The 21,275-nt window shown below is 37.6% G+C and overlaps 1 protein-coding gene across 2 annotated transcripts in view; it reads left to right on the top strand.

Moving 5' to 3' along the window:
- The first annotated feature begins 1,813 nt into the window (after positions 1 to 1,813).
- GGACT (gamma-glutamylamine cyclotransferase) overlaps positions 1,814 to 21,275 on the top strand; it is a 39,373-nt gene continuing 19,911 nt past the window's right edge. Inside the window, exon 1 of one of the 2 annotated variants that reach the window (XM_053704914.1) lies at positions 1,814 to 1,874. Coding sequence is in view for 1 of the 2 variants with exons in the window: in XM_053704913.1 (XP_053560888.1) it covers positions 18,498 to 18,574 (77 nt within the window). In the remaining variant the exon portion in view is untranslated. Of the gene's footprint in view, positions 1,875 to 18,397; positions 18,575 to 21,275 lie in introns of those variants that run through there. The other variant, XM_053704913.1, reaches the window with a different exon arrangement.

Here is a 21,275-nt window from a genome sequence, read left to right on the forward strand (position 1 = left end):
CAGTAAATCTCTTTCTTGATGTAGGGACATGGATTGGATAGAGCATTTGATTTAAAACAACTTTCCAGTTTAAGTATATTATCGATTTTTCTTATTTCTCTTGATATCCTTTGTTAAAGAGTGAGCTCAGGAGCATGCATGTGGCTTTAGCAATCTGGCACCAGTGTTTAGCAATCTATTGCACAAGTGTTTACACCATTGCTATATCCATTGTTGCAAAGACTTGTTGCACGCTACAATGCTCCCATCAGCCTATCTAGGTTTACTCTTCAACAAAGTATACCAAGAAAACAAAGCAAAGTTGATAATAGAAGTTAACTGGAAAATTGTTTAAAATGACATTCCAAGGTTAACCATCACTGCTCTCTCTGAATCATGCACAATTAATTTTGGCTGTACTATCCCTTTAATGCAGACAACCTAAACTATGAGTTGTATTCTCTTATTAATCTAAAGTGGTAGAAACTTTCTGGTGACATTGTCTGTAGTTCATCTGTTCTCCCTAGTGTTCATTTCTAAAGCATAGGAGTGAGAATGTCTAAGGGAAAGACCAGCTGTGTGGGGTCTCCATGTGGTGCACTCTGAACCTACCATAAAAGTTACTGGGTGGAATGAGCCACAATCCTTAAAGGGAGTTGAAAACCAAAATATTTCTTTCATGGTTCAGACAGAGCATACAGTTCCCATTTTCCTATTCTCAAAGTTTTGAGCCACTATATGGCAGTGTTTACTGTACTGTTTGTAACACTGTTATGCATAATGCTCAATACACATGCATGCTCTTGAGACTACTTAAGTATGCTCTCATGGAAAAAAAAATATTTTAATTTCATGTTGTATCTGAATCTTGAAACTTTAGTTTTCAGTTTTATGTCTATATATTATTATGTTGTTTCAGAAATCAGTATATGGCACATTCTTTATAGAAATGTGCACTTTCTAACACCTACCCTGCAATTAGCTGACGTACCACTGCCCCCAGCCAGCACCTCATGCAGTGTTACTATCACAATATGTTGTTGTCACTATTCTCTCTAGCATATCCACGTATCCAAAGCTGAATGTAGTCAATACAATTATTGTTACAACTATAAAAGACTGAATTTGATTTAATAATTTGTGTAAAGAATTTGTGCAATGATGAAGGAGCTGTATTATGCCATGACTTTAGCACCTTGTTTTAAAACATAGAGACTTTCTTTATAAACTGATATGGAAAAGAACTGAGAGCGTTTGAGTAAGACTTTTAGAGATATTGTGCAAATCTATAGAAATGAGGATCGATGTATCTGTGTGATCTATCTATCTTTATATGTATCTACATATCGATTTATCTGTCTGTCTATCTATCATCTTTTTATCTATCTATCTGTCTATCATCTATCATCTATCTATTTATCTGTCTATCTATCATCTATATCTATCATCTATCTATCTCTCTAAATCTTTACTGTGTAAAGTGTTAGATTTCTTTACTTTTTTAAAGAAATTATATCACAACTACTTGCTGCACAGTGACTGTTTGATTAGTGCAGGAGGTCATTTATATTAGTAGCTGTCCACAGCAAAGAGATAAGGTAAACAACAGTAAATAGGCTTTAAGAGATGGGGTTTCCCTGTAATGCAAAACATTCCAAAATGTTGCTAACAAAATGACATTATTAAACTATTTTAAACACAAAATTTGTATGTAGATCATTTGTAATGCAGAGGGTTTAATTTCTGGTGCATAAAGAAGTGATTACTGAAATGTCCCTTTAAGTGCCTTAGTCTGCTGATTAGTCATGTGACTTCCAGCTTTGAGAGGAGGAAGTGTCTATACAAATCCTCACCCAGTGAGAGGGCAGCTGGCATTGGGCTGTGAGTGAGGAGAGGTAAGATAGACAGATGTGGGAATCCTGTATTTGTAGGGGAGCTGTAAGCAGCTACAGCATCTAGATCCTGTCAGTGTTATGTGTCATCTAAAACTAGGTATAAAGTCTTTACCAACAGCTGCTACTCTTTAAATGCTGAACATTTTTTTTATACTTAAAGAGACAGTAAATGCAACATTAAATATGTATATGTAGGTTTAAACCATTTACTTCTATTATAAGATTTGCTTTGTTCCCTTGGTGTCCTTTGTTAATAAGTCTAGGTAGGCTCATAGGAGCTCATGATAGTGCATGATTTTAGTACTATAGTAGCAGTGATTGAAACAATTTATAACTGCTACATACAATGTTGCTATAAAGCATTATCTTCTAAAGATCTGTAAGCTGAGAGTTTTAAACCATTTGAATGTGTTTATGGATCAACAAATGCTGGATAAAATGAAGCATTCAAAGAAAAGATTAGTCTGACAATAACATGTAGATGAATTATTATTTTTTTAAAGTTTAAATATTGAAAAAATAAATGTAAAGTTTTAGTGTCTATAAAGCAATGTGAGCTGCCATGTTGTAACTTAGGTCTCTTTCTCTGCTGTGGCCAATTACAGACAGTTATAGATAAGTCACTAGAGTGTGCAGCCAATGACTATGTGGAAGATAACAGTGTTTTGCACTTCCACTTCTAACGGGAACTGAAAAGCACATGGTTGTCAGAATAAAATTACAGAAAAGGGGAACAAAATAAATAATGAAAGTATTTTGCAAATGTATATATATATATATATATATATATATATATATATATATATATATATATATATATATATATATATATATATAATTTATCATTTTATATTACCATTTCAAAGTGTTTTATGTCCCTTTAAAGCCCAGGATTGTGTGAGGTATATCCACGTACAGATGGCAGTTAAAGCAAATTATAAAACCAGCCATTTGATTTGCATAATTTACAGGAATTTGCTTTTTGGCTTCTGTTGGGAGCTTCGGACAAGCACTTTTTTTTTTTTTTTTTTTGCACAAAGCAAATGTCCTTTTAAGAAGTTAATGTCCCTTTAATTGCTTATTTAAAGGGACATTACAGTGTTTTTAATGCAAATATTTCTTAAAAACATTCCACTTTGTAATATATTGTATTTAAAAATAATGCTTCTTTGTTTAGATTTGTAGGGCGCGATTACATATGCGGCGTCGCCCGCAAAAGCCGGCATTGCTGATTTTTAGTTGGGTATTGCTATAACATAAACGGCGCCGCATATAAATGAGGCGCGTATATTTCACCTGTCGACCGCTAATTTTACTCCCATAAACTAACGTAGAACCGCGTCGCAAATCTGTATTACATATTCAGCACAAGGACTTATACTCCATTTTCACCTCGCCACACATAGGCAGGCAAAGCAAGCCTTGCTCTGAAAATGAATTAACCCCTAATCCACCAACTCCCACATTGCAATCTACATATTAAAGGGACAGTCTACACGAAAATTTTTCTTATTTAAAAATATAGATAATCCCTTTATTACCCAATCCCCGTTTTTGCATAACCAACACAGTTATATTAATATACTTTTTACCTCTGTGATTACCTTGTATCTAAGCCTTTGCAGACAGCCTCCTTATCTAAGTGCCTTTGACAGACATGATGCAGTGTAGTCAATCAGTGAAGACTCCTAAATAACTTCACAATGTTATCTATATGACACATGTGAACTAGCAAAGTCTAACTGTTAAAAAAACTTTCAAAATGCTCTGAGCTAGGAGGCGGTTTTCAACTGTTTAGAAATCAGTTTGAGCCTAGCTAGGTTTAGCTTTTAAAAATACCACCAAGGGAACAAAGCAAATTTGATGATAAAAGTAAATTGGAAAGTTGTTTAAAATTGCATGCCCTATCTGAATCATGAAAGTTTAGTTTTGACTTTACTGTCCCTTTAACCCCTAATCCGCCAACTCCCCACATTGCTATCTACATATTAAACCCTAATCTGCCAACTCCCCACAATGCAATAAAGCTAATTACACTATTAACCCCATAAACCGCCAACCCCCCACAACGCAATAAAGCTAATTACACTATTAACCCCTAAATCGCCAACCCCATAACGCAATAAAGTTAATTACACTATTAACCCCTAAACCTCCAACCCCCCACATTGCAATAAACCTAATTAAGCTATTAACCCCTAAACTGCCAACGCCCCACAACCCAAATAACTAATTTAATTACTAAGCCCCTTAACCTAACACCCCCTAAATGATCCCCAATTACATGCATTTAAATACTAACTTACAATTAAAATAAAAAACATAACATTACTTTAAAAATAAAAAACTAAGATTAAATTAATCTAAAATTACAAAAAATAAACCAAATTATAAAAAATAAAAAAATTAAACCTAATCCCTATGAAATTAAAAAAGCCCCCCTAAAATAAAAACACCCCGTAATCTAAACTAAACTACCAATAACCCTTAAAAGGGCCTTTTGTAGGGCATTGTCTTAAGTTAAACAGCTCTTTTACATTTAAAAAATAATACGGCGGTGATCATATGAAGAGGATCTCTTCACTGGATGGCTTCACGGTCGACGGTCTTGCTCCGCTGTCACCTCCGCTCCAAGTCGCCTTAGTCCTGGATAAAGCTAGAAGAAGATGTCGCCGTCTCCAAGAAGACTTCACAACTTGGAAGAGGAACTTCTCCACCGGACTTTAGGAACGGTGAGTACCTATTTAGGGGTTATATTTAGGCTTTTTTTTTATTTATTGGGGTCTCTTTTTTTTTTTTTAGATTAGGGTTCTTTTGGGTTGTAAAAGAGCTGAATGCCCTTTTAAGAGCAGTAAAAGAGCTGAATGCTCTTTTAAGGGCAATGCCCATACAAATGCCCCTCTAGGGGCAATGGGTAGTTTAGTTTTTTTAGTGATAGAGGGTTTGGTGTGTGGGTGGTTTTACTGTTGGGGGGGAGGACTTAGTAGTTTTTAAATGTAAAAGAGCTGTTTAACTTAGGGCAATGTCCTACAAAAGGCCCTTTTAAGGGCTATTGGTAGTTTAGTTTAGATTAGGGGGTGTTTTTATTTTAGGGGGCTTTTTCATTTTCATAGGGATTAGGTTTAATTTTTTTTATTTTTGATAGTTTGGTTTATTATTTCTGTAATGTTAGACTTTTTATTTTTTGTAATTTTAGATAAATTTAATCTTATTTTTTTTTATTTTGTAAGTAATGTTATGTTTATTATTTTAATTGTAAGTTAGTATTTAAATTGATGTAATTGGGGTTAATTTAAGGGGTGTTAGGTTAGGGGGCTTAGTAATTAAATTAGTTATTTGTGGGGGGGGGTTGGCGGTTTAGGAGTTAATAGCTTAATTAGGTTTATTGCGATGTGGGGGGTTGGCAGTTTATGGGTTAATAGTGTAATTAGCTTTATTGCGTTGTGGGGGGTTAGCGGTTTAGGGGTTAATAGCTTAATTAGGTTTATTGGGATGTGGGTGAATGGTGGATTAGGGGTTAATAGTGTTGGTGATATACTCACCCTGGACTGAATAACTTCTTCAGACCAAGACAGGTTAAAAAGAGTTTGTTTATTGATTACACACTGCAGTATGGAGAGAAACAATACAAAGTTTTCTCTGGGGGGGTCAGTCCCCATCCCAGGTTTTTATACACTACACATCTAGGCTATTACAGTTTATGATTGGCTAGCTAAAAAATGCAAGGGTTTTAACAAATATGGTTACAACATAAGTAAATAACAGTTTACAGAATTGTAGGTTTTACTGTGTTTGACCATATATCAAGAAAAAGGGCAAAGGTCATGGATAAACTAGTGTCTACTTTTTATGAGACAACCCTTATGTTTACAAAGAGTTGTGTACATACATTCATATACACACATATATTTGGCCTATCAAGATAACAAGGAACTTAAGTGTTTACTGATACTAGCTGGAATGCAAGAATTTAAACAAGGATAGGAAAAGATTAGATTTAGAAATAAATAAATAGACATACACTCAGAACTAGCTACATTTTATAGCCCCATTAAACAAGACTGGTCTCTCCTGACTAATAATGCCAGCATACAAATTAACCCATTCAGACCTCACAAGGCACTGCAAAAAACAGAGACAGATATTGCTTATTATTTTCAACAGTCCCTCCTCTGATGCTGTTAAACTCTGTGACAATAGCATCAAAACAGCCATATGATTTAGTCGGGTGAACTTCTTCTCAAACTGCAGTGCAGAGTTGCCGTGGTCTTAGCAATGGGACACAAGTGGGGCTGGAGCTTCACAGGAGGGCTTCAGTCTGCTGGTTGCTGGGCTGACAAGGTTACAAAGCTTGTGTAGCATTAATTTGAGACAGATTACTACGAGAGAAAGAAAAATAATTAGTACGACAAAGATTAGCAAGCCTTGCAGTATCTTTACACCTAGTTTATCCTGACAGGCCAAAAGTCAAATCAGAAACCAAAACACTAAACTAAGTATCATGCAGTATGGGTGAGTAATAAAATGATAATTTTCCATTATTCTCTATAAGTATTGAGCTTTGGTTTTCCACATAAATAAAAGCTAAGGATGTAAGTCTGTGTAAACAAAGTGATAGCATAATGGGATATGATATTACCTGAAGATAGGCTGTGGTTTAAAAGCACAAAACCAGCTACTTCATATACACAAATAAACCCGAAATTGCAATTGCTCATAAATTTTTTTTTTTTTCTTTTTAAATTTTTATTGTTATATTGAAAAAGACAATAAGGTATTACATCAAAATCAGCTTAATACAGAACATGGATCGATAGTCATACAAGGTTTACAAATCTAGAAAATCAACATAACCATGTTTACATTTTTCCAAATCATTATTGTCCAATTCGTCATATAATATACAGGCATGAGAATACGTATAAATAATTATAGTAGAAAGGAAATATGCGAACTTTTCTCATGGTGTTTATTCAGTTTTTAAATTTTTCAGAACTTTGACAGCGACAGCTGTCCAAAGTCTCGCCTTTTTAAGGAACAAAAAGAGAGAAAGAGAAGTAGTGTGAACAGGAAGAGGGAAGAGGGACAGAAATACGGGATTGTTGAAGGAGGGCAGGAAGTTAAAGTAGAGGGAAGGGAGAGGAAAAAAAAAAAAAATAAATAAAAAAAAAATAAAAAAAAATTATATTTTCCCTTGCCATCTCGCCACCATCATTTCATGAGTTTCCAAATCATGCGTTTTTAGGAAGTGATATCTCTCTAAAGAGAGAAGATCGGATACCGCAGTTCTCCACATTTCCCGAGTGGGCACTGTCTGGGATTTCCAATATTTTGGAATTAGTTTTTTAGCGGCAGAGATCATAACTAGGAGTAACGGTCGCTTACCTATTCCCTCTGTATCAGGGAGGTCAAGGAACAGAATAACTTTAGGGTCAAGGGGGATCACGACTCCAAGAATCTCTGACATCTCTGTAAATATACCCGGCCAGAAGTCAAGTAGTCGGGCACATGACCACCAAATGTGGAGAATAGAACCTTCTTCTCCGCAGCTCCGCCAACATGTATTGTTTAGGCTTGGGAAAATCCTGTGGAGGCGTATCGGGGTTAAGTACCATCTGCACAAAAATTTTAGGTGGATTTCCTGAGTTAATGCCGAAACCGAAGACTTTTTGATTAATTTAAAGGCCTTGCGCCAGGTATCTATGTCTATTTCACAGTCTAGGTCTTTATTCCAAGAGTATGTGTAGGAGGGCGGGTCTGCCGCTTCAGAGTTGGATATTATTTTGTAAAGTTTAGAGATTAAATGCGTCGGGGCTAACATGGAAGTGCATAGTGTCTCAAATGGTGTGAGCCTCCTGCCTAGCAGTTCTCTGTTTTTATGGTGAGAAACAAAGTGGATTAGTTGGTGGTAATGAAGCCATGAGGAGAAAATCTCCCCGTGGGCCCCCTCCAGTTCGGATTGTGTTTTGATTTTACCATTTTCTGAGAGATAATAAACCGATCCTAATCTAAGACTGTATGGTTGTGTTTTGGTAAAGCCTAAGCGGTGGTATGGGAGATCAGTATGTTCAAGAGTCGGTGTTAATGGGCCTTCTATTGAGGAGATGTGAGTACTAGTAGAGATAAGTTTATCCCAGTCTGATAAGATTCCTATTGTAACATGATATTTTTCAATTACCTTAGGTCTTTGTTGTCTAGGCAACCAAGCCAACACTGCTACATTATTAACTTTAAAGAGTTGTCTGTCTATATTTATCCAGTCCCTATCTTGCGAGTTATGTCCCCATTCTACTATATGTTGGAGAGAGATGGCATATTTATATGTTTGTAAACATGGAACCCCCAAACCTCCATTATCCCTAGAAAGATACATGGTTTTCCTGGGTACCCTAGGTCTGGCGCCATTCCATATGAACTGTTCAAATGCTTTTTGTAGTTGACTGATATATCCTACAGGAAGCTGTATTGGAAGGGTTTGGAAGAGATATAAAATACGGGGGAGGACGTTCATTTTCAGAACTCCGATCCTCCCAAGCCATGAAAGTTTTTTATTTTTCCAAACTGATAGGTCTCTGATTATTTCCGTTTTTAATTTGTTATAATTTAGTTTGTATAAATCCTGATTGGTGTGGCTAAGATTAATCCCTAAGTATTTCATTTTATGCTGGGCGATGGGGATGTTATAAAAACTACTTAATTGTTGTACTTGAATGGGGTTGGTGTTAATGTTGAGAATTTCCGATTTGGAAATGTTTAGGAGAAAATTGGATATCTTGCTATAATTATGAATCTCCATTAACAATGCTGGAATAGATGTCTCCGCTCTTGTTAGTGAAAATAGTGCGTCATCAGCGTAGAGGGCCTGCTTATACTCTTTCTCTCCCACCATTATTCCTGTAATCTCTTTGTTTTCCCTTACTTTCTGGGCAAGTATCTCAATAGAGATAGCAAATAGAAGGGGGGATAAGGGACAGCCCTGTCTAGTGCCGTTATTGATTCCAAAAGACTCAGAGAGAGTACCATTTATTCTAACCTTTGCGTTTGGGGAGGAGTACAGGGCCATAGCCGAATTAAGGAAGGGTTCTGGGATTCCCATTAATGTCATTGACCGACGCAGAAAAGGCCAACGGACCCTATCGAAGGCCTTCTCCGCGTCGGTCGCAAAGAGGACCATAGGAGTTTGTGACAGTTTAGCATGATTAATCAATTGTAGTATTTTAATAGTGTTGTCACGGGCCTCTCGGCCTGGGATGAAGCCAGATTGGTCTGAGGAAATCAGTTTTGGTAGATATTTATTCAATCTATTAGCAAGGACCTTGGCTAGAAGTTTCATATCCGTATTTATGAGGGAAATGGGTCTAAAGTTCTCGGGACAGTTGGCTGGCTTCCCTGGTTTGGGAATAACTGTGATGTGTGCTTCCAATAGAGATTTAGATAGGGTGGGCTTGTCCCTCAGGGAGTTAAAGAGTTTTAATAAGTGAGGAGATAATGTTTTGCTGAGCAGTTTGTAATATCTAGAGGTATAGCCGTCCGGGCCCGGGCTTTTGCCTGTCGGCATATCTTTGATTGCTAAGTGTAATTCTTCTTCAGAGAAGGGGGAAGCTAGATCAAGTTTTTCTTCCTCTGTAAGAGAAGGGAGAGTGATGTCCCCAAAGTATTTGTCCGTTAGCTCATCTAGGGTGTCTGAATCTGATTGTGTTTGTGGGGCAGTTGTGATGTCATCTATGTTATATAATGATCTATAATAATCTCTGAAGGTAGAGGCAATATGTTTACTGCTTGTAATTGAGGAGCCATCTTTTGATTTGATAGAGTGAATGTAAGAGGATAGTTGTTTCCTACGAAGAGATCTTGCTAGGATTTTTCCCGGTTTATTCCCCCCTTCATAATAATATTGTTTTAACTGTAATGCTTTACGTTGGTTAATTTTGGTTAGAAGTTCTTTAAGTTCTGTTCTGGCCGTAATTAAGTCTTGTAGGACAGATTCTATAGAGGGGTTTTGCTTATGATCCTTCTCTAGAGTGTTAATTCTTTCTAGTAAAGAAGCATGAAGAACCCTTGACTCTTTAGCTAGCTTTGAGCTCTGTTTGATAAAGAGACCACGAATGACTGATTTATGAGCCTCCCATTCCATCATAGGAGACGAAGTCGTGTTTTCGCTGTGTGAAATATTCTGTAAGAGATTTCTCTACTTCTCCTAGGAATAAGGGATTTTCCAATAACGTGTCATCTAGCTTCCATGTTCTGTTGGTGATCGGTAGATCTGGCCAGACAATGGAGCAGGTGATAGGGGCATGGTCAGACCATGTGATGTTTCCAATGTTGCAATGTGTAGCAAGAGAGAGGCCATGTGAGTCTATCATGATGTGGTCAATTCTTGTGTAGCAATTGTGTGGGGCAGAGTAAAAGGTATAGTCTTTCTCGTTTATGTGTATGGATCTCCATAGATCGTGCAGGTCCAAATTAATAAGGGAATTCTTCACTGATTTAAGAGTGGATTTTGGGATTGTGTAATCTCCTCTCGATGAGTCTAACTTTGGGTCGAAGATAATATTAAAATCACCCGCCAGGAATACCACACCTTTAGCGTGATCCAGCAGTAGATTCGAGATTGTTTTAAAAAATTTGGCTTGGGCCTGGTTAGGAGCATATATGTTTAAAATAGTTAGTTGTTGGCCATAGAGGGAGCCCACTAGGAGAATGTACCTCCCCTCAGTGTCTTTCACAATGTGATTTACCTGTACCGGAAGGGATTTATGTATGAGAATGCCCACACCCCCCTTTTTGTCTGGTCCAGAGGCAAAGTGTGTTATAGGAAAATGGGGATGAGTCCAGCGTGGTTCCCTCCATTTCTGAAAGTGGGTCTCTTGTAGTAGGATAATTTGAGAATTCAATTTGTTTAGCTCTCTAAGGGCGATGGACCTTTTACCTGGATTATTTAAACCTTTAGCATTTATAGATGTTATTTGGAAGGAATGGTCTTTAAATTTACTGTGATGTATTGGCATGATGGGAAAAAAAAAAAAAAAGGGAAGGGAAGGGGGAGGGGCTTAGAGAGGTTGGATAGGAGAAAAAAGTAGAGGGGAAATAGCAGAAATAAAAGTCAGAAAAAGTAAGAGAGACTTAGAAGGTGCCCCCAGGCAACCCGAGTTATATAGATAACCCGCAAGTAAGCCCCTAAAGGGGGTAACTCACAAGATATCAGCACACCTGCAGCGACCCGGAAAACCTTCAAGTACTTAACAGTGTTGGGGAAGTATCTCCACCTCCGACTCGGTGGGATAAGTATCAGAAACTTTGATTGGATGCAGGCATAAGGGTTTGAAGAAAGGAAGGGATGGGAGATGATACCGGGAGAGGTGATTAAGGAAATAGGGGAGACATTGGTAAGGGAGGGGGGGAAAGGGGGGGAGTTGGATGAATGGTGAAAGGTGGTGATAAGATAATGATTAGGAAACATGCAGATCAGGATGACCACAGAGTTTAGGCCGCAATCTAGATAGTGAGTCGGGCCGTTAGGAAGTGGCAAGGCCCTTATGAACATTAACATAACCAACAGCCATCAACAGTTCTAACATTAATTAAACTAATGATAGGGTAAAATCCCTATAACACAGGCAGTAACTTATATTTAAAACATTCTCCCTTCACATTATCTTATTGTCCCTGGGAGATAATAAAACAAGATACAACAATCTTAAAAAGTACTAACAATTGCAGGTTTGATTATCTTTGATTGACATTTATGATGAATTACTTATAACTATCTAACTTATCTAAAAATAAGGAATAGAAAGACCTGCGTATAGCCTATTATGCATAACAGTAATTAAATGGACTGTAGTCAAAAAAAAAAAAAAAAAAAAAAAAAAAGACAGATCATGCACTATTCATTTTCATAGGAAATTGTGAACATTCACCGTGAGTACGAAGTCTTTATAGGGTGAAACATTTGGGGCATTCCTCAAAAGTCTATGTTAAAGGGAGTCTCTACAATTTTTATAGAATAAACGTAAGCGGATGTCACTCACCCTCCTTTCTTCATATGACACCAGCGCGGAACACTTACTTGGTTTTAGCATCATAGGGAGAGTGTTCAGTATGTTATAAAGGGAAATTTGACCTCTGTTCAGTGTGGAATAGAGCTGGAATTTACAGGAGCTCTGTCTCCCTGGCTGACTCGGGAGGGCCCCATGGTCCCATCATCTTCTTGAATTATGGGCAGTGAGAGTTCCTTGAGAAAGATATTCGGATCTGAGCCTGGCCTAAAAATGGCGGTTCTATTATTGGCAGTAGAAATTAAAGAGACAGGAAACCCCCATCTGTAAGGTACCCCGTGTCTTTTCAGGATAGAGGTGATGTGGGAAAGTTCTCTTCTTTTCTGGAGTGTAGTAGGAGAAAGATCCGTGAATAATTGAATTTCTTCTCCTGCATGTAGGATCGGATGTTTTCCTCTTGCACATTTAAGAAGGTCTTCTTTATCCTTGAATTTAAGGAATTTGATGATTATGTCCCTCGGGGGAGCTTTAGGAGGAGGTTTAGGGCGTAGAGCTCTATGAGCTCGCTCTATTTGAATTTCCTCAGCATTTGGATCACCTTTAATGACTCTGAACAGGGCCTGTAGATAACCCTCAATTGCTGGAGGGAAAATGGATTCGGATACGCCCCTTACACGCAGATTATTGCGCCGTGTCCTATTCTCCAAATCCTCTAATTTTTCTGAGAGAAAATGCAGTTTGGTGTCGTGATCTTGAATATCAGAGGAATTAGAGCGAACCTCTTCAGCGATGGTCTCCTGATGTTTTTCCAAAGTGACTACTCTTTTTTCCATAGCTCCCAGATCTTTCCGTAGGTCTCCAAATAGGGTTCTCATTTCATGGAGGACAACTTTGATATCATCTTTAGAGGATAGGTTTACAATGTCTTTCTTTGTGATAAATGAGCTAGAGTCTGGGGCCCCTGCTGGGAGAGAGGGAGTTATAGGTGATTGCATTTCGTCTGTTTCTTCAATGTCTGGGGGAGGGGTAGATTCCTTAGGTTTTAGGAAGTGACTTAAGGATTTTGTTGCTGGAGTTTTGTCACTTTTTACATTTTTTTTGCAAGGCATCCCCTTCTCAGATCAATGATATAACTGAATATTTGTGAAATGGAGGAATGGAGATACAAAAACTTTCCCCCTTTGTTGCAGGGTAAAAATATAAAGAGTCTGTTGACCCCTGGTGAGCAGGGATTAGCTAGTAGAAAAGGGATAGAAAGGTGCAGACTTTATAGATGATGTATGACAACAGGGGTCTGCAGCGTGTCTGTTTCTTATAGGCAGTGGAATACTTGCTTATTTATAGAACATGAATATTAAAATTTCCCATGTGCTGCCAGATCTGGGTCTTTTGGATGTATAAGTAGTAATGTGCACTTATTAGTAGTGTGCAAGTAGCCCCGTGGTCACAACTATGTCAGTAGATCAGGCAAAATGACAGTCTATTAGGTGTGCTGTTTAAACCTTGTGTACATTAGACTGTACCTGTATAGCTGTGGCTGTCTCCGGTAAGCTGTTTTCCAGACGCTGTGTGTGTGGGATATTATTGTGAGGAGGCCGGTGGTTTGCTTATCTGACTTAGCTGCTGCCGGTTCCTCACTGTTGCTGCGTCCTCTGCAGCGCAGGGGCCTAAAGCAGATCTCCGTGATAAGTTTTCGCTTCTCACTGTCTCTTTGGCCGCGTTAACACAACGCTCCAGCAGCGGCCTTCCTAATGATGCTGGGCTGTCCTGATCTTGTATTGCTGCGTGGGTTGCGCAGCGGTAAGGCCGTAATCAATATTTCCTCAGCCGGTGGAGTTCTATTAGCCGGAGTTGAATGTAACTGCTGGGGCTGATATCGCAAGTGCTTTGCTGGGAATGGGAAAGGGAAAAGTTGGGATATGCCTACAACTTAGTGCATATAGTCGGAGTGTGAGATGGGAGCCCTCTTAAGAAGCAGCCATCTTCTTGCGCGGCTAGACTCCGCCCCCCTGCTCATAAATTTTATACTCTGCAGCTGGTATATCAAAGTCTAAAATAGATTAATATAAAAACAATTTTTCAGTGTACTGTCCCTTTAAGAGACTGGGGTTGCCACAGACATACAATATATTGCTTTGTAATCTCTATCTAATAGCTAAACATAAGTGCATACTTATTTATGCACAATTATATTAACACCTAAACTACCTTGAATGCTCACTGCTATTAAAATGAATGCAAAACTAATAATCCATCTGAAAATAAACAAAAAACAAATAGAGAATGTGGGGAAGGAGCAATATACAAAACCTCCCAGATACATTAGCCAAAATAATTAACCCAATCATCGCTGGGAGAAAATTTAACAAGTATAATATTTATATGTACTTACAGAAAATCAAAGCAAAATAAAAATGAATGTATAGTAATGTTTCATTGTCAATAGTGAAACATTGTATACATTGTTGAAATGCCTAATTTAATAGTATTTTAACTAAAAGAACATTAATACAGAGGTACCAGACTCATGGCTATGTGGTATGAAACCACAGATCCAACAGGCACCTGTACCATCAGTGTGGCAGTAACAATAAAAGCATTGTCTTGTTCCTATGAGGTGGTATGGCAGACATAACTGGGAACAATGAGAATGCCCAAAAATATAAAAGGATACATGGTGAGTTTGATATACATATAACAATTACACAGTAATAGAATAAATAAACCATAAAAAAAGTAATTGCTAACATTTGAGTGATTACTAAAAACTTTATAAAACAGAGAATTTCTTTACACACCAGTAAGAGCATCACTAGGGTGTAAATGCAGCATACAGAAATTATAAGGAAAAATAAAAAATGAGTTCATTAGCTTTAAACATTCAGGAAATAATCAAGCACTATCAGAGAATGATACTTCCCAAAGGCTCAGTCTTTATGGATTTCCTTGCCAGTGATAGGATCAGTCTGTGGTGGCATCAATTTGTAGTGAGATCCCTGATTTAACTTCTGCGACTTCAGTAGCTGTATTTGTGATAAATAATACAGTTTTTTTTTCTGGAAAAACTTTCAACCATTATAAGATCACCAGGTGAGATGGCATGCACTACACGATTATCATTCTTTAACTGTGCAGCAAGTACCTGGATATGAAAAGACTTAAGCATTGATGTTAGTTGTATGTCATAGTCTCTAAAATCAACATCACAGATATTGTATTTACAGCCTGTTTCTGAGCAATGTTAAACTAATAGTCATCAGCATTTTACACAGGGGGTATTGTAAAATACAGGGTAATTTATGTAGAACTCAAAGCAGTAGTTAAACTCCGACTGTTCCTAAAATGCAGCAATAGTGGAGGTTGATAGATCCGCTTATGAGGTATAGAACCACTTCACACAGCAATATACGATAAATCAAAGTAGGATATAATTGCAGCTTCAGTGGATGTATATAGAGGGCAAAGGTATACACAGATTCACTCACCACGCTTCTCCGAGCGATAGCCTCTTATGCCCGCCTTCTTTCTGCTTGCGAGCTTCGGTCACACAGACCAGAGGTCTTACCCAGTGTAGCGAACCGATCCCTATTCTGCTCCCATCCACTTCCACACTCGCGGACGCTGTCCAATCCAATTAGAACTCAGCTGTTTAGATAGGTTCTTCCTGTAAGCACTTCACACACCTCCTTGCCCCGCCGCTCAGGTAAGCTGGAACCAGATAGCAAACTCCTCCCAGTTCACAAATATAGTAAATCCAAATAGAGAATTCAGTCCAGATAACTTTAAAACAGTAACTTCTTTATTTTCAAATAGCAATATTCATCAAAATAGGAGATAAATTCACACACACTTCCAAAAGGTGTAAGCAGGGTCGGTCTTATGCATTTCGGCAGTAAAGATACATCATGGTCTATGATTAAGGCATATCTTTACTGCCGAAACGTGTAAGACCGACCCTGCTTACACCTTTTGGAAGTGTGTGTGAATTTATCTCCTATTTTGATGAATATTGCTATTTGAAATTAAAGAAATTATTGTTTTAAAGTTAACTGGACCGAATTCTCTTTTAGGATAATTTCTGTTTCTCTTTAAAGGATCAATAAAATTGAACCTTAATGATTTTGATAGGGCATGTAATTCAAACAACTTTAAAATTTACTTTTATAATCAAATCTGCTTGGTTCGCTTGGTATTCTTTGTTAAAGGCTAAAATTAGGCAGGCTCATAGGCTGCAGCACTAATTTGTCAAATTGCAAGTTTATAAAAAAGCACTGAGATAAGTGGGCAATCTGTAGAAATTTGGATACTAAGCAATCACTGCGGCAAAAGAAGTTTATCAATACAACCGTGTTGATCATGTAAAACTGGGGAATGTGTAACAAAGTGACTATATATATATATATATATATATATATATATATATATATATTTTTTTTTTTTAAAAACAATAAAAATGTCAAGTACACTAACCCTTTAATTTCAATAAAACTTTCCCCCTGGCGATTTTATTAGTCACTAATCTTTAACACATAGATTCTGCAATTATCCCTCCAAGGCAGGTATACACTTCCTTGTTCCCCTCCAGACACATTAAGGAAAACTTTCCCTAGTTTACACAGTAAGTCTTTCCTGATAACATTATTGAACAGTTTTGGAACATGTCATTCTGTTTCAGGACCTACAATTACACTCAAAGCTTCTGATATGTGCTTATTCCCAACTCCAATAATCATTAAAGCTTTTGGCTATATTTACAAAGGGCTATGGTGCTTTGTCTAACAAGAACTGACAGTCAGTCAGAGTCTGCATTCTTCTTAGGGTTAAACAGTCCCCTCTCCCCCTCCTCCCTTTTCTTATAGCATTGCAGCTCCTATGTTTTTACTGTCTGACTGCTTAAAGTCTTATCTGTGTTACATTTTTTCTATAGTTAAAACATTTTATTCCACTTGAAAAATTAAGTTAAAGAAGTTAAACAACCATATACAAACATCTTCATTAAGATTATACCTGGTTTAACTGTATTCATCCACTAAACATTATTTGAACTAAATATTGTCTTTGCATAATTATTGCAGCTGGCCAGTTCTGCAAATCAATACAAGACAATATGTATATATATGAAAATTTGCGGCAAATAATTTACCATCAATAATTCTGTGTAATTTCAGTGGAGAACACAATAAACCTTATACACAAAAAGTTCAAAATACAACATTTACCTTCAACTACACATTGTGCACTATTGCTCTGAAAAAAAAACATACAACAGAGACACATTAAACACTGACAATCAACCACTAATTAAAACTTCAAAAATATTCACTCCTAAGGTAGAAAACCTACCATACAAACTTCTAATATCTCCTCCTTACATACCTCCAGCACCTCTTCAATATTTATACACATTTTCATGAGCATTACATTCTGAACCATCTAACAAATTATTCCTATTTTTACAAAATTGTATAATATACAATTACTTTGTCCATGGGTACTCCCTGATAACGAACACTAAAACATGATTTACCCTACTAAAAATGTCACTAAAGGAATATAAAGCACAGTTTTAATTTATTACTTTTAATCATTAAAACACAAAACACTTTTCTACCACATACTTTTACCAGTCCATCTATCAGTATTCCTATACCCCTCCCTCTTACATGCAGCTCTTGTGTCTGTGTTTGTGTGCTGCTGGAGTGACCAACAATCTTTGCTTATGTGTCCCACCTTTCCACATTTGAAATATTTTATTCTTTTACCCCTTGCACTCTTTTTCTTATTTTTTCTTTTTTTTGCTTTTTTTCTTCCCTTAGTGGGAGATTTAATTCTAAGTTTTTAATTTCTTTTTGATAATTATCCTCTAGCGATGCCTTTAACGACTCACACTGTCCTTTTACTGCCTCAGTATTCCATTTAAAATATGCTTTCCACTCTTCTGATGTAGGGTTGTTCTTTTTTGAAACCTCTGTTAAAACATTACTTAGGGTATTTATTTTATCTAGGTTCCAAGAGCCACCCTCTGGCCATATATTGGACCCTTTGTTTTGAGTTAGTCTGGACCATTTAGTATGATACTTATTACAAAAAGGGCCATGGTGTTGATTCATATATTCTGCTGGGGAACCTTTTAGCCATTTAGTTTTAGTGGAACAGCCTTTAGAGGAACTATGTCCCATTTTAAATTGACTTTTTACTTTTTTACTATTTTTTTTTTTTTTTTTTAAATGTTACTTGGGTTTTTTTACTTCTGATTAACACAAATTCTAAAAAACTAAAACAACAAAACCAACAAAACAGAACAAAAGAGAATTGTATTGTATCAGGGGAATCTTCACCCCAACCTGGCAACACTACACCACGTGTTTGCCCTCAAAGGGACATTATACACTCATTTTTTCTTTGCATAAATGTTTTGTAGATGATCTATTTATATAGCCCATAAAGTTGTTGTTTTTTTTGTTGTTGTTTTTTTAAATGTATAGTTTTGCTTATTTTTAAATAACATTGCTCTGATTTTCAGACTCCTAACCAAGCCCCAAAGTTTTATGAGAATACCGTCAGCTACCTACTCCAGCTTGCTCCTGTTTGTGTAAAGGGTCTTTTCATATGCAAAAGAAGGGGGATGAGGGGGTGTCTTATTTCCCACTTGCAGTGGGCTTTCCAGCTACCTTTTCAACAGAGCAAACTGAGAGCTTCTAAGTAAGTTTTTAAATAGTTTTATACTGGATTTTTTAAAAAAAAGTTTAATTTTTTTATTTATTTTTATTATCATTATTTAGCAGCATGGTACAAAAGGATGTCATTGTTGATACAAAAGTTTAAACAGAAAAAAAAGAGGGAGAAACCATCAGTCTCCAAAAGAAAGGAGAACGAACTCCCCGTATAGTAAAATGAAATAGTAGAGCTAGACTGTCCATGATAAGTCCATTTGAAAACAGTAGCCCCACTCCATATAAATGCATGGTGATTGACAATGACACCAATGTACAAAACATAACTCAAACAACAACAAAACTATGCCGAAATTTCTTAATTTAAGACCACTTTGTATATATTCTACACATCTAGTGGTATCCCTCGACTTTGTATTTAACTATCAACCTTTGAGAGAAGTGCTAAGCTAAATAGGTCATTATTAGAGTATCAGGCAGGGGTGGGACCACGTCAGCCATACCCCTCTAAGATATCACTAGGCCTGTCATTCCTCCTAGGTCACTCCTGTAACTTGTGTAAAGCTCCCCCCTTCTATCCTCAGATCATTTTGGATTTCATCCCAGATGAATTTTAAATCATGGAAGAATCATAACCTATTCGATTTAAAGAAACCGTATTCATCCATTCTCAAGGTATCTGTCATGTGTGAGTGCCAGTCCTTTAGGGTCAGGCAGATTTGAGATTTCCAGAGCCTAGCGACTAAGGATCTAGCAGAATTCAATACCAACTGAATTAGTCGTATTCTTAATTTACATTTACATTTAGGTAACAGGTTCAGTAGGGCCATTGTCGGGTCTAGCTGATAGGAATCCCCCCGCCCCATTATGACTTGTAGGATATTCTGTATGCCCTCCCAAAAAGGTGACAATTTAGGACATGCCCACCATATCTGTGTCATTGTCCCCCTTTTCCCCACAACCCCTCCAACAAAGGTCCGACGAGGCAGGGAAAATGCATTTAAGTCTGGTAGGTGTCAAGTACCACCTAGTTAGGAGTTTGTAATTTGTCTCTAAAAATCTAGCTTAGGATGAAGATTTTCTTGTGTTATTAAAAATTTTAACCCACTCTGCTTCTGTGATAGTCTTATTCAATTCCCTATGCCAGCGTTCTATATAATCAGGAAGTTTCGAGCTATGTGCATTAACTAGGAGTCTCTTAGCCCACGATAAGGTGTGATGTGCTGTCTGTTCGAAGGGAGTGAGATTTCTTGTAAGTGACTGTTTGAGAGGGTGGGTATGGAGAAAATGGTGAACTTGGTTATATTTTAGCCACCTAACAAAAACTCCACCTAGGATGTCTGTAAGGTCTGACCTGTTTTTGAGTTTGCCCTCACTGAGTAAATTAAATAGGGGAACCGTGTAACCCATCTCCCAATTATTCAGGTTATTCCTGTCAAACATTACCCCCCCTAATAGCTCAGCATTCGGGGAAATTGGGGACATGGGTGATCTGAGTGTTGATATTCCTGGGAATCTCTTTATCAAAGTGTCCCATAATTCGAACACATGGTGTAAAAGTGGGTATGCCTACAACCATGGGGGTCGATTCTGCCCTGCTATCCAATATAAAGCTCCCGGCTGCCGATTAAAGCTCCCGGAGAGGGGGAGTGAAGTATATGTGAATCTATTGGAATCCAAGCCTTAGAGTCCCTATTTCTGTGCCACTCTATGATTCTCTGTAAGCCCGTGGCCTGATAATAGGTTTCTATCTTAGGCAGACCCAACCCTCCCTCTCTGGCTGACCTGTACATAGTTGCCTTCTTAACTCTGGGTTTTATGCTAGCCCAAACGAAGGAATCTAAAACGTGTTGTATCTGAGTAAGGAGGCCCTGTGGTAGGGTTATAGGGACAGCTTGAATCGCGTACAGCAATCTAGGAAGTACATTTATTTTCAAAATTTGGAGTCTACCCCACCATGAAAAGGGACGGTCCTTCCAAGTCTTTATATATGTTGATATAGTATTAAGTAGATTAGTGAAGTTAAGCTCTAGGAGGGCTTTCGTGTTTGGCGCAAGATACATCCCCAAATATTTGATCGCTTGTGGTTGGTGTTTAAGAGTGCAGGACTGTAACAGGGTCTGAAATTCTTGAGGTGGGAGGGAGATATTTAAGATTTCTGACTTTTGTTCATTAATCCTGAAATTGGAAAAGTCACCAAATTGTTTGAGAACTTTCAGGACCTCAGGGACAGATGTCTGGGGTGATGATAACGTGAACAGGACATCGTCTGCGTATAGCAAGAGTTTACAATCGAAAGGGCCTACTTTAATGCCGTTAACCAGCGGATTATTTCTTATTTTTTGTGCTAAGACTTCCATGCTGATTATGATTAATCCAAACTTGTGTAAGGGAGCGCTCAGACACGGCTGCCGATTAATCCAAACAACTGCAGTGGCCTTCACGTAGTGAATCCTTCCTCCAATGGCACGTAGTAACGTGCTGACGTAGTACTCACTCTTCAGCTGGTGCGAGGACGGGAGCGTTCCACCTCCGCTCCAAATATGAAATAGCAACACAGAAAGTCAGCGCACCCAGCACAAAAGGGAGACTCAGGCTTCAGGAACATGTAGAAAGGTGATTTATTGCAATGTTGACAAAATCACATTACAAAGCTTATCAACGTGTAATGGCTGGCAGCACCAGTCAGGGAAAAAACAGGTCAGACGCGTTTCCTATTGCATGAAGCA

The sequence above is a fragment of the Bombina bombina genome, chromosome 3, assembly GCF_027579735.1.
Source record: "Bombina bombina isolate aBomBom1 chromosome 3, aBomBom1.pri, whole genome shotgun sequence".
NCBI classification, from domain to species: domain Eukaryota; kingdom Metazoa; phylum Chordata; class Amphibia; order Anura; family Bombinatoridae; genus Bombina; species Bombina bombina.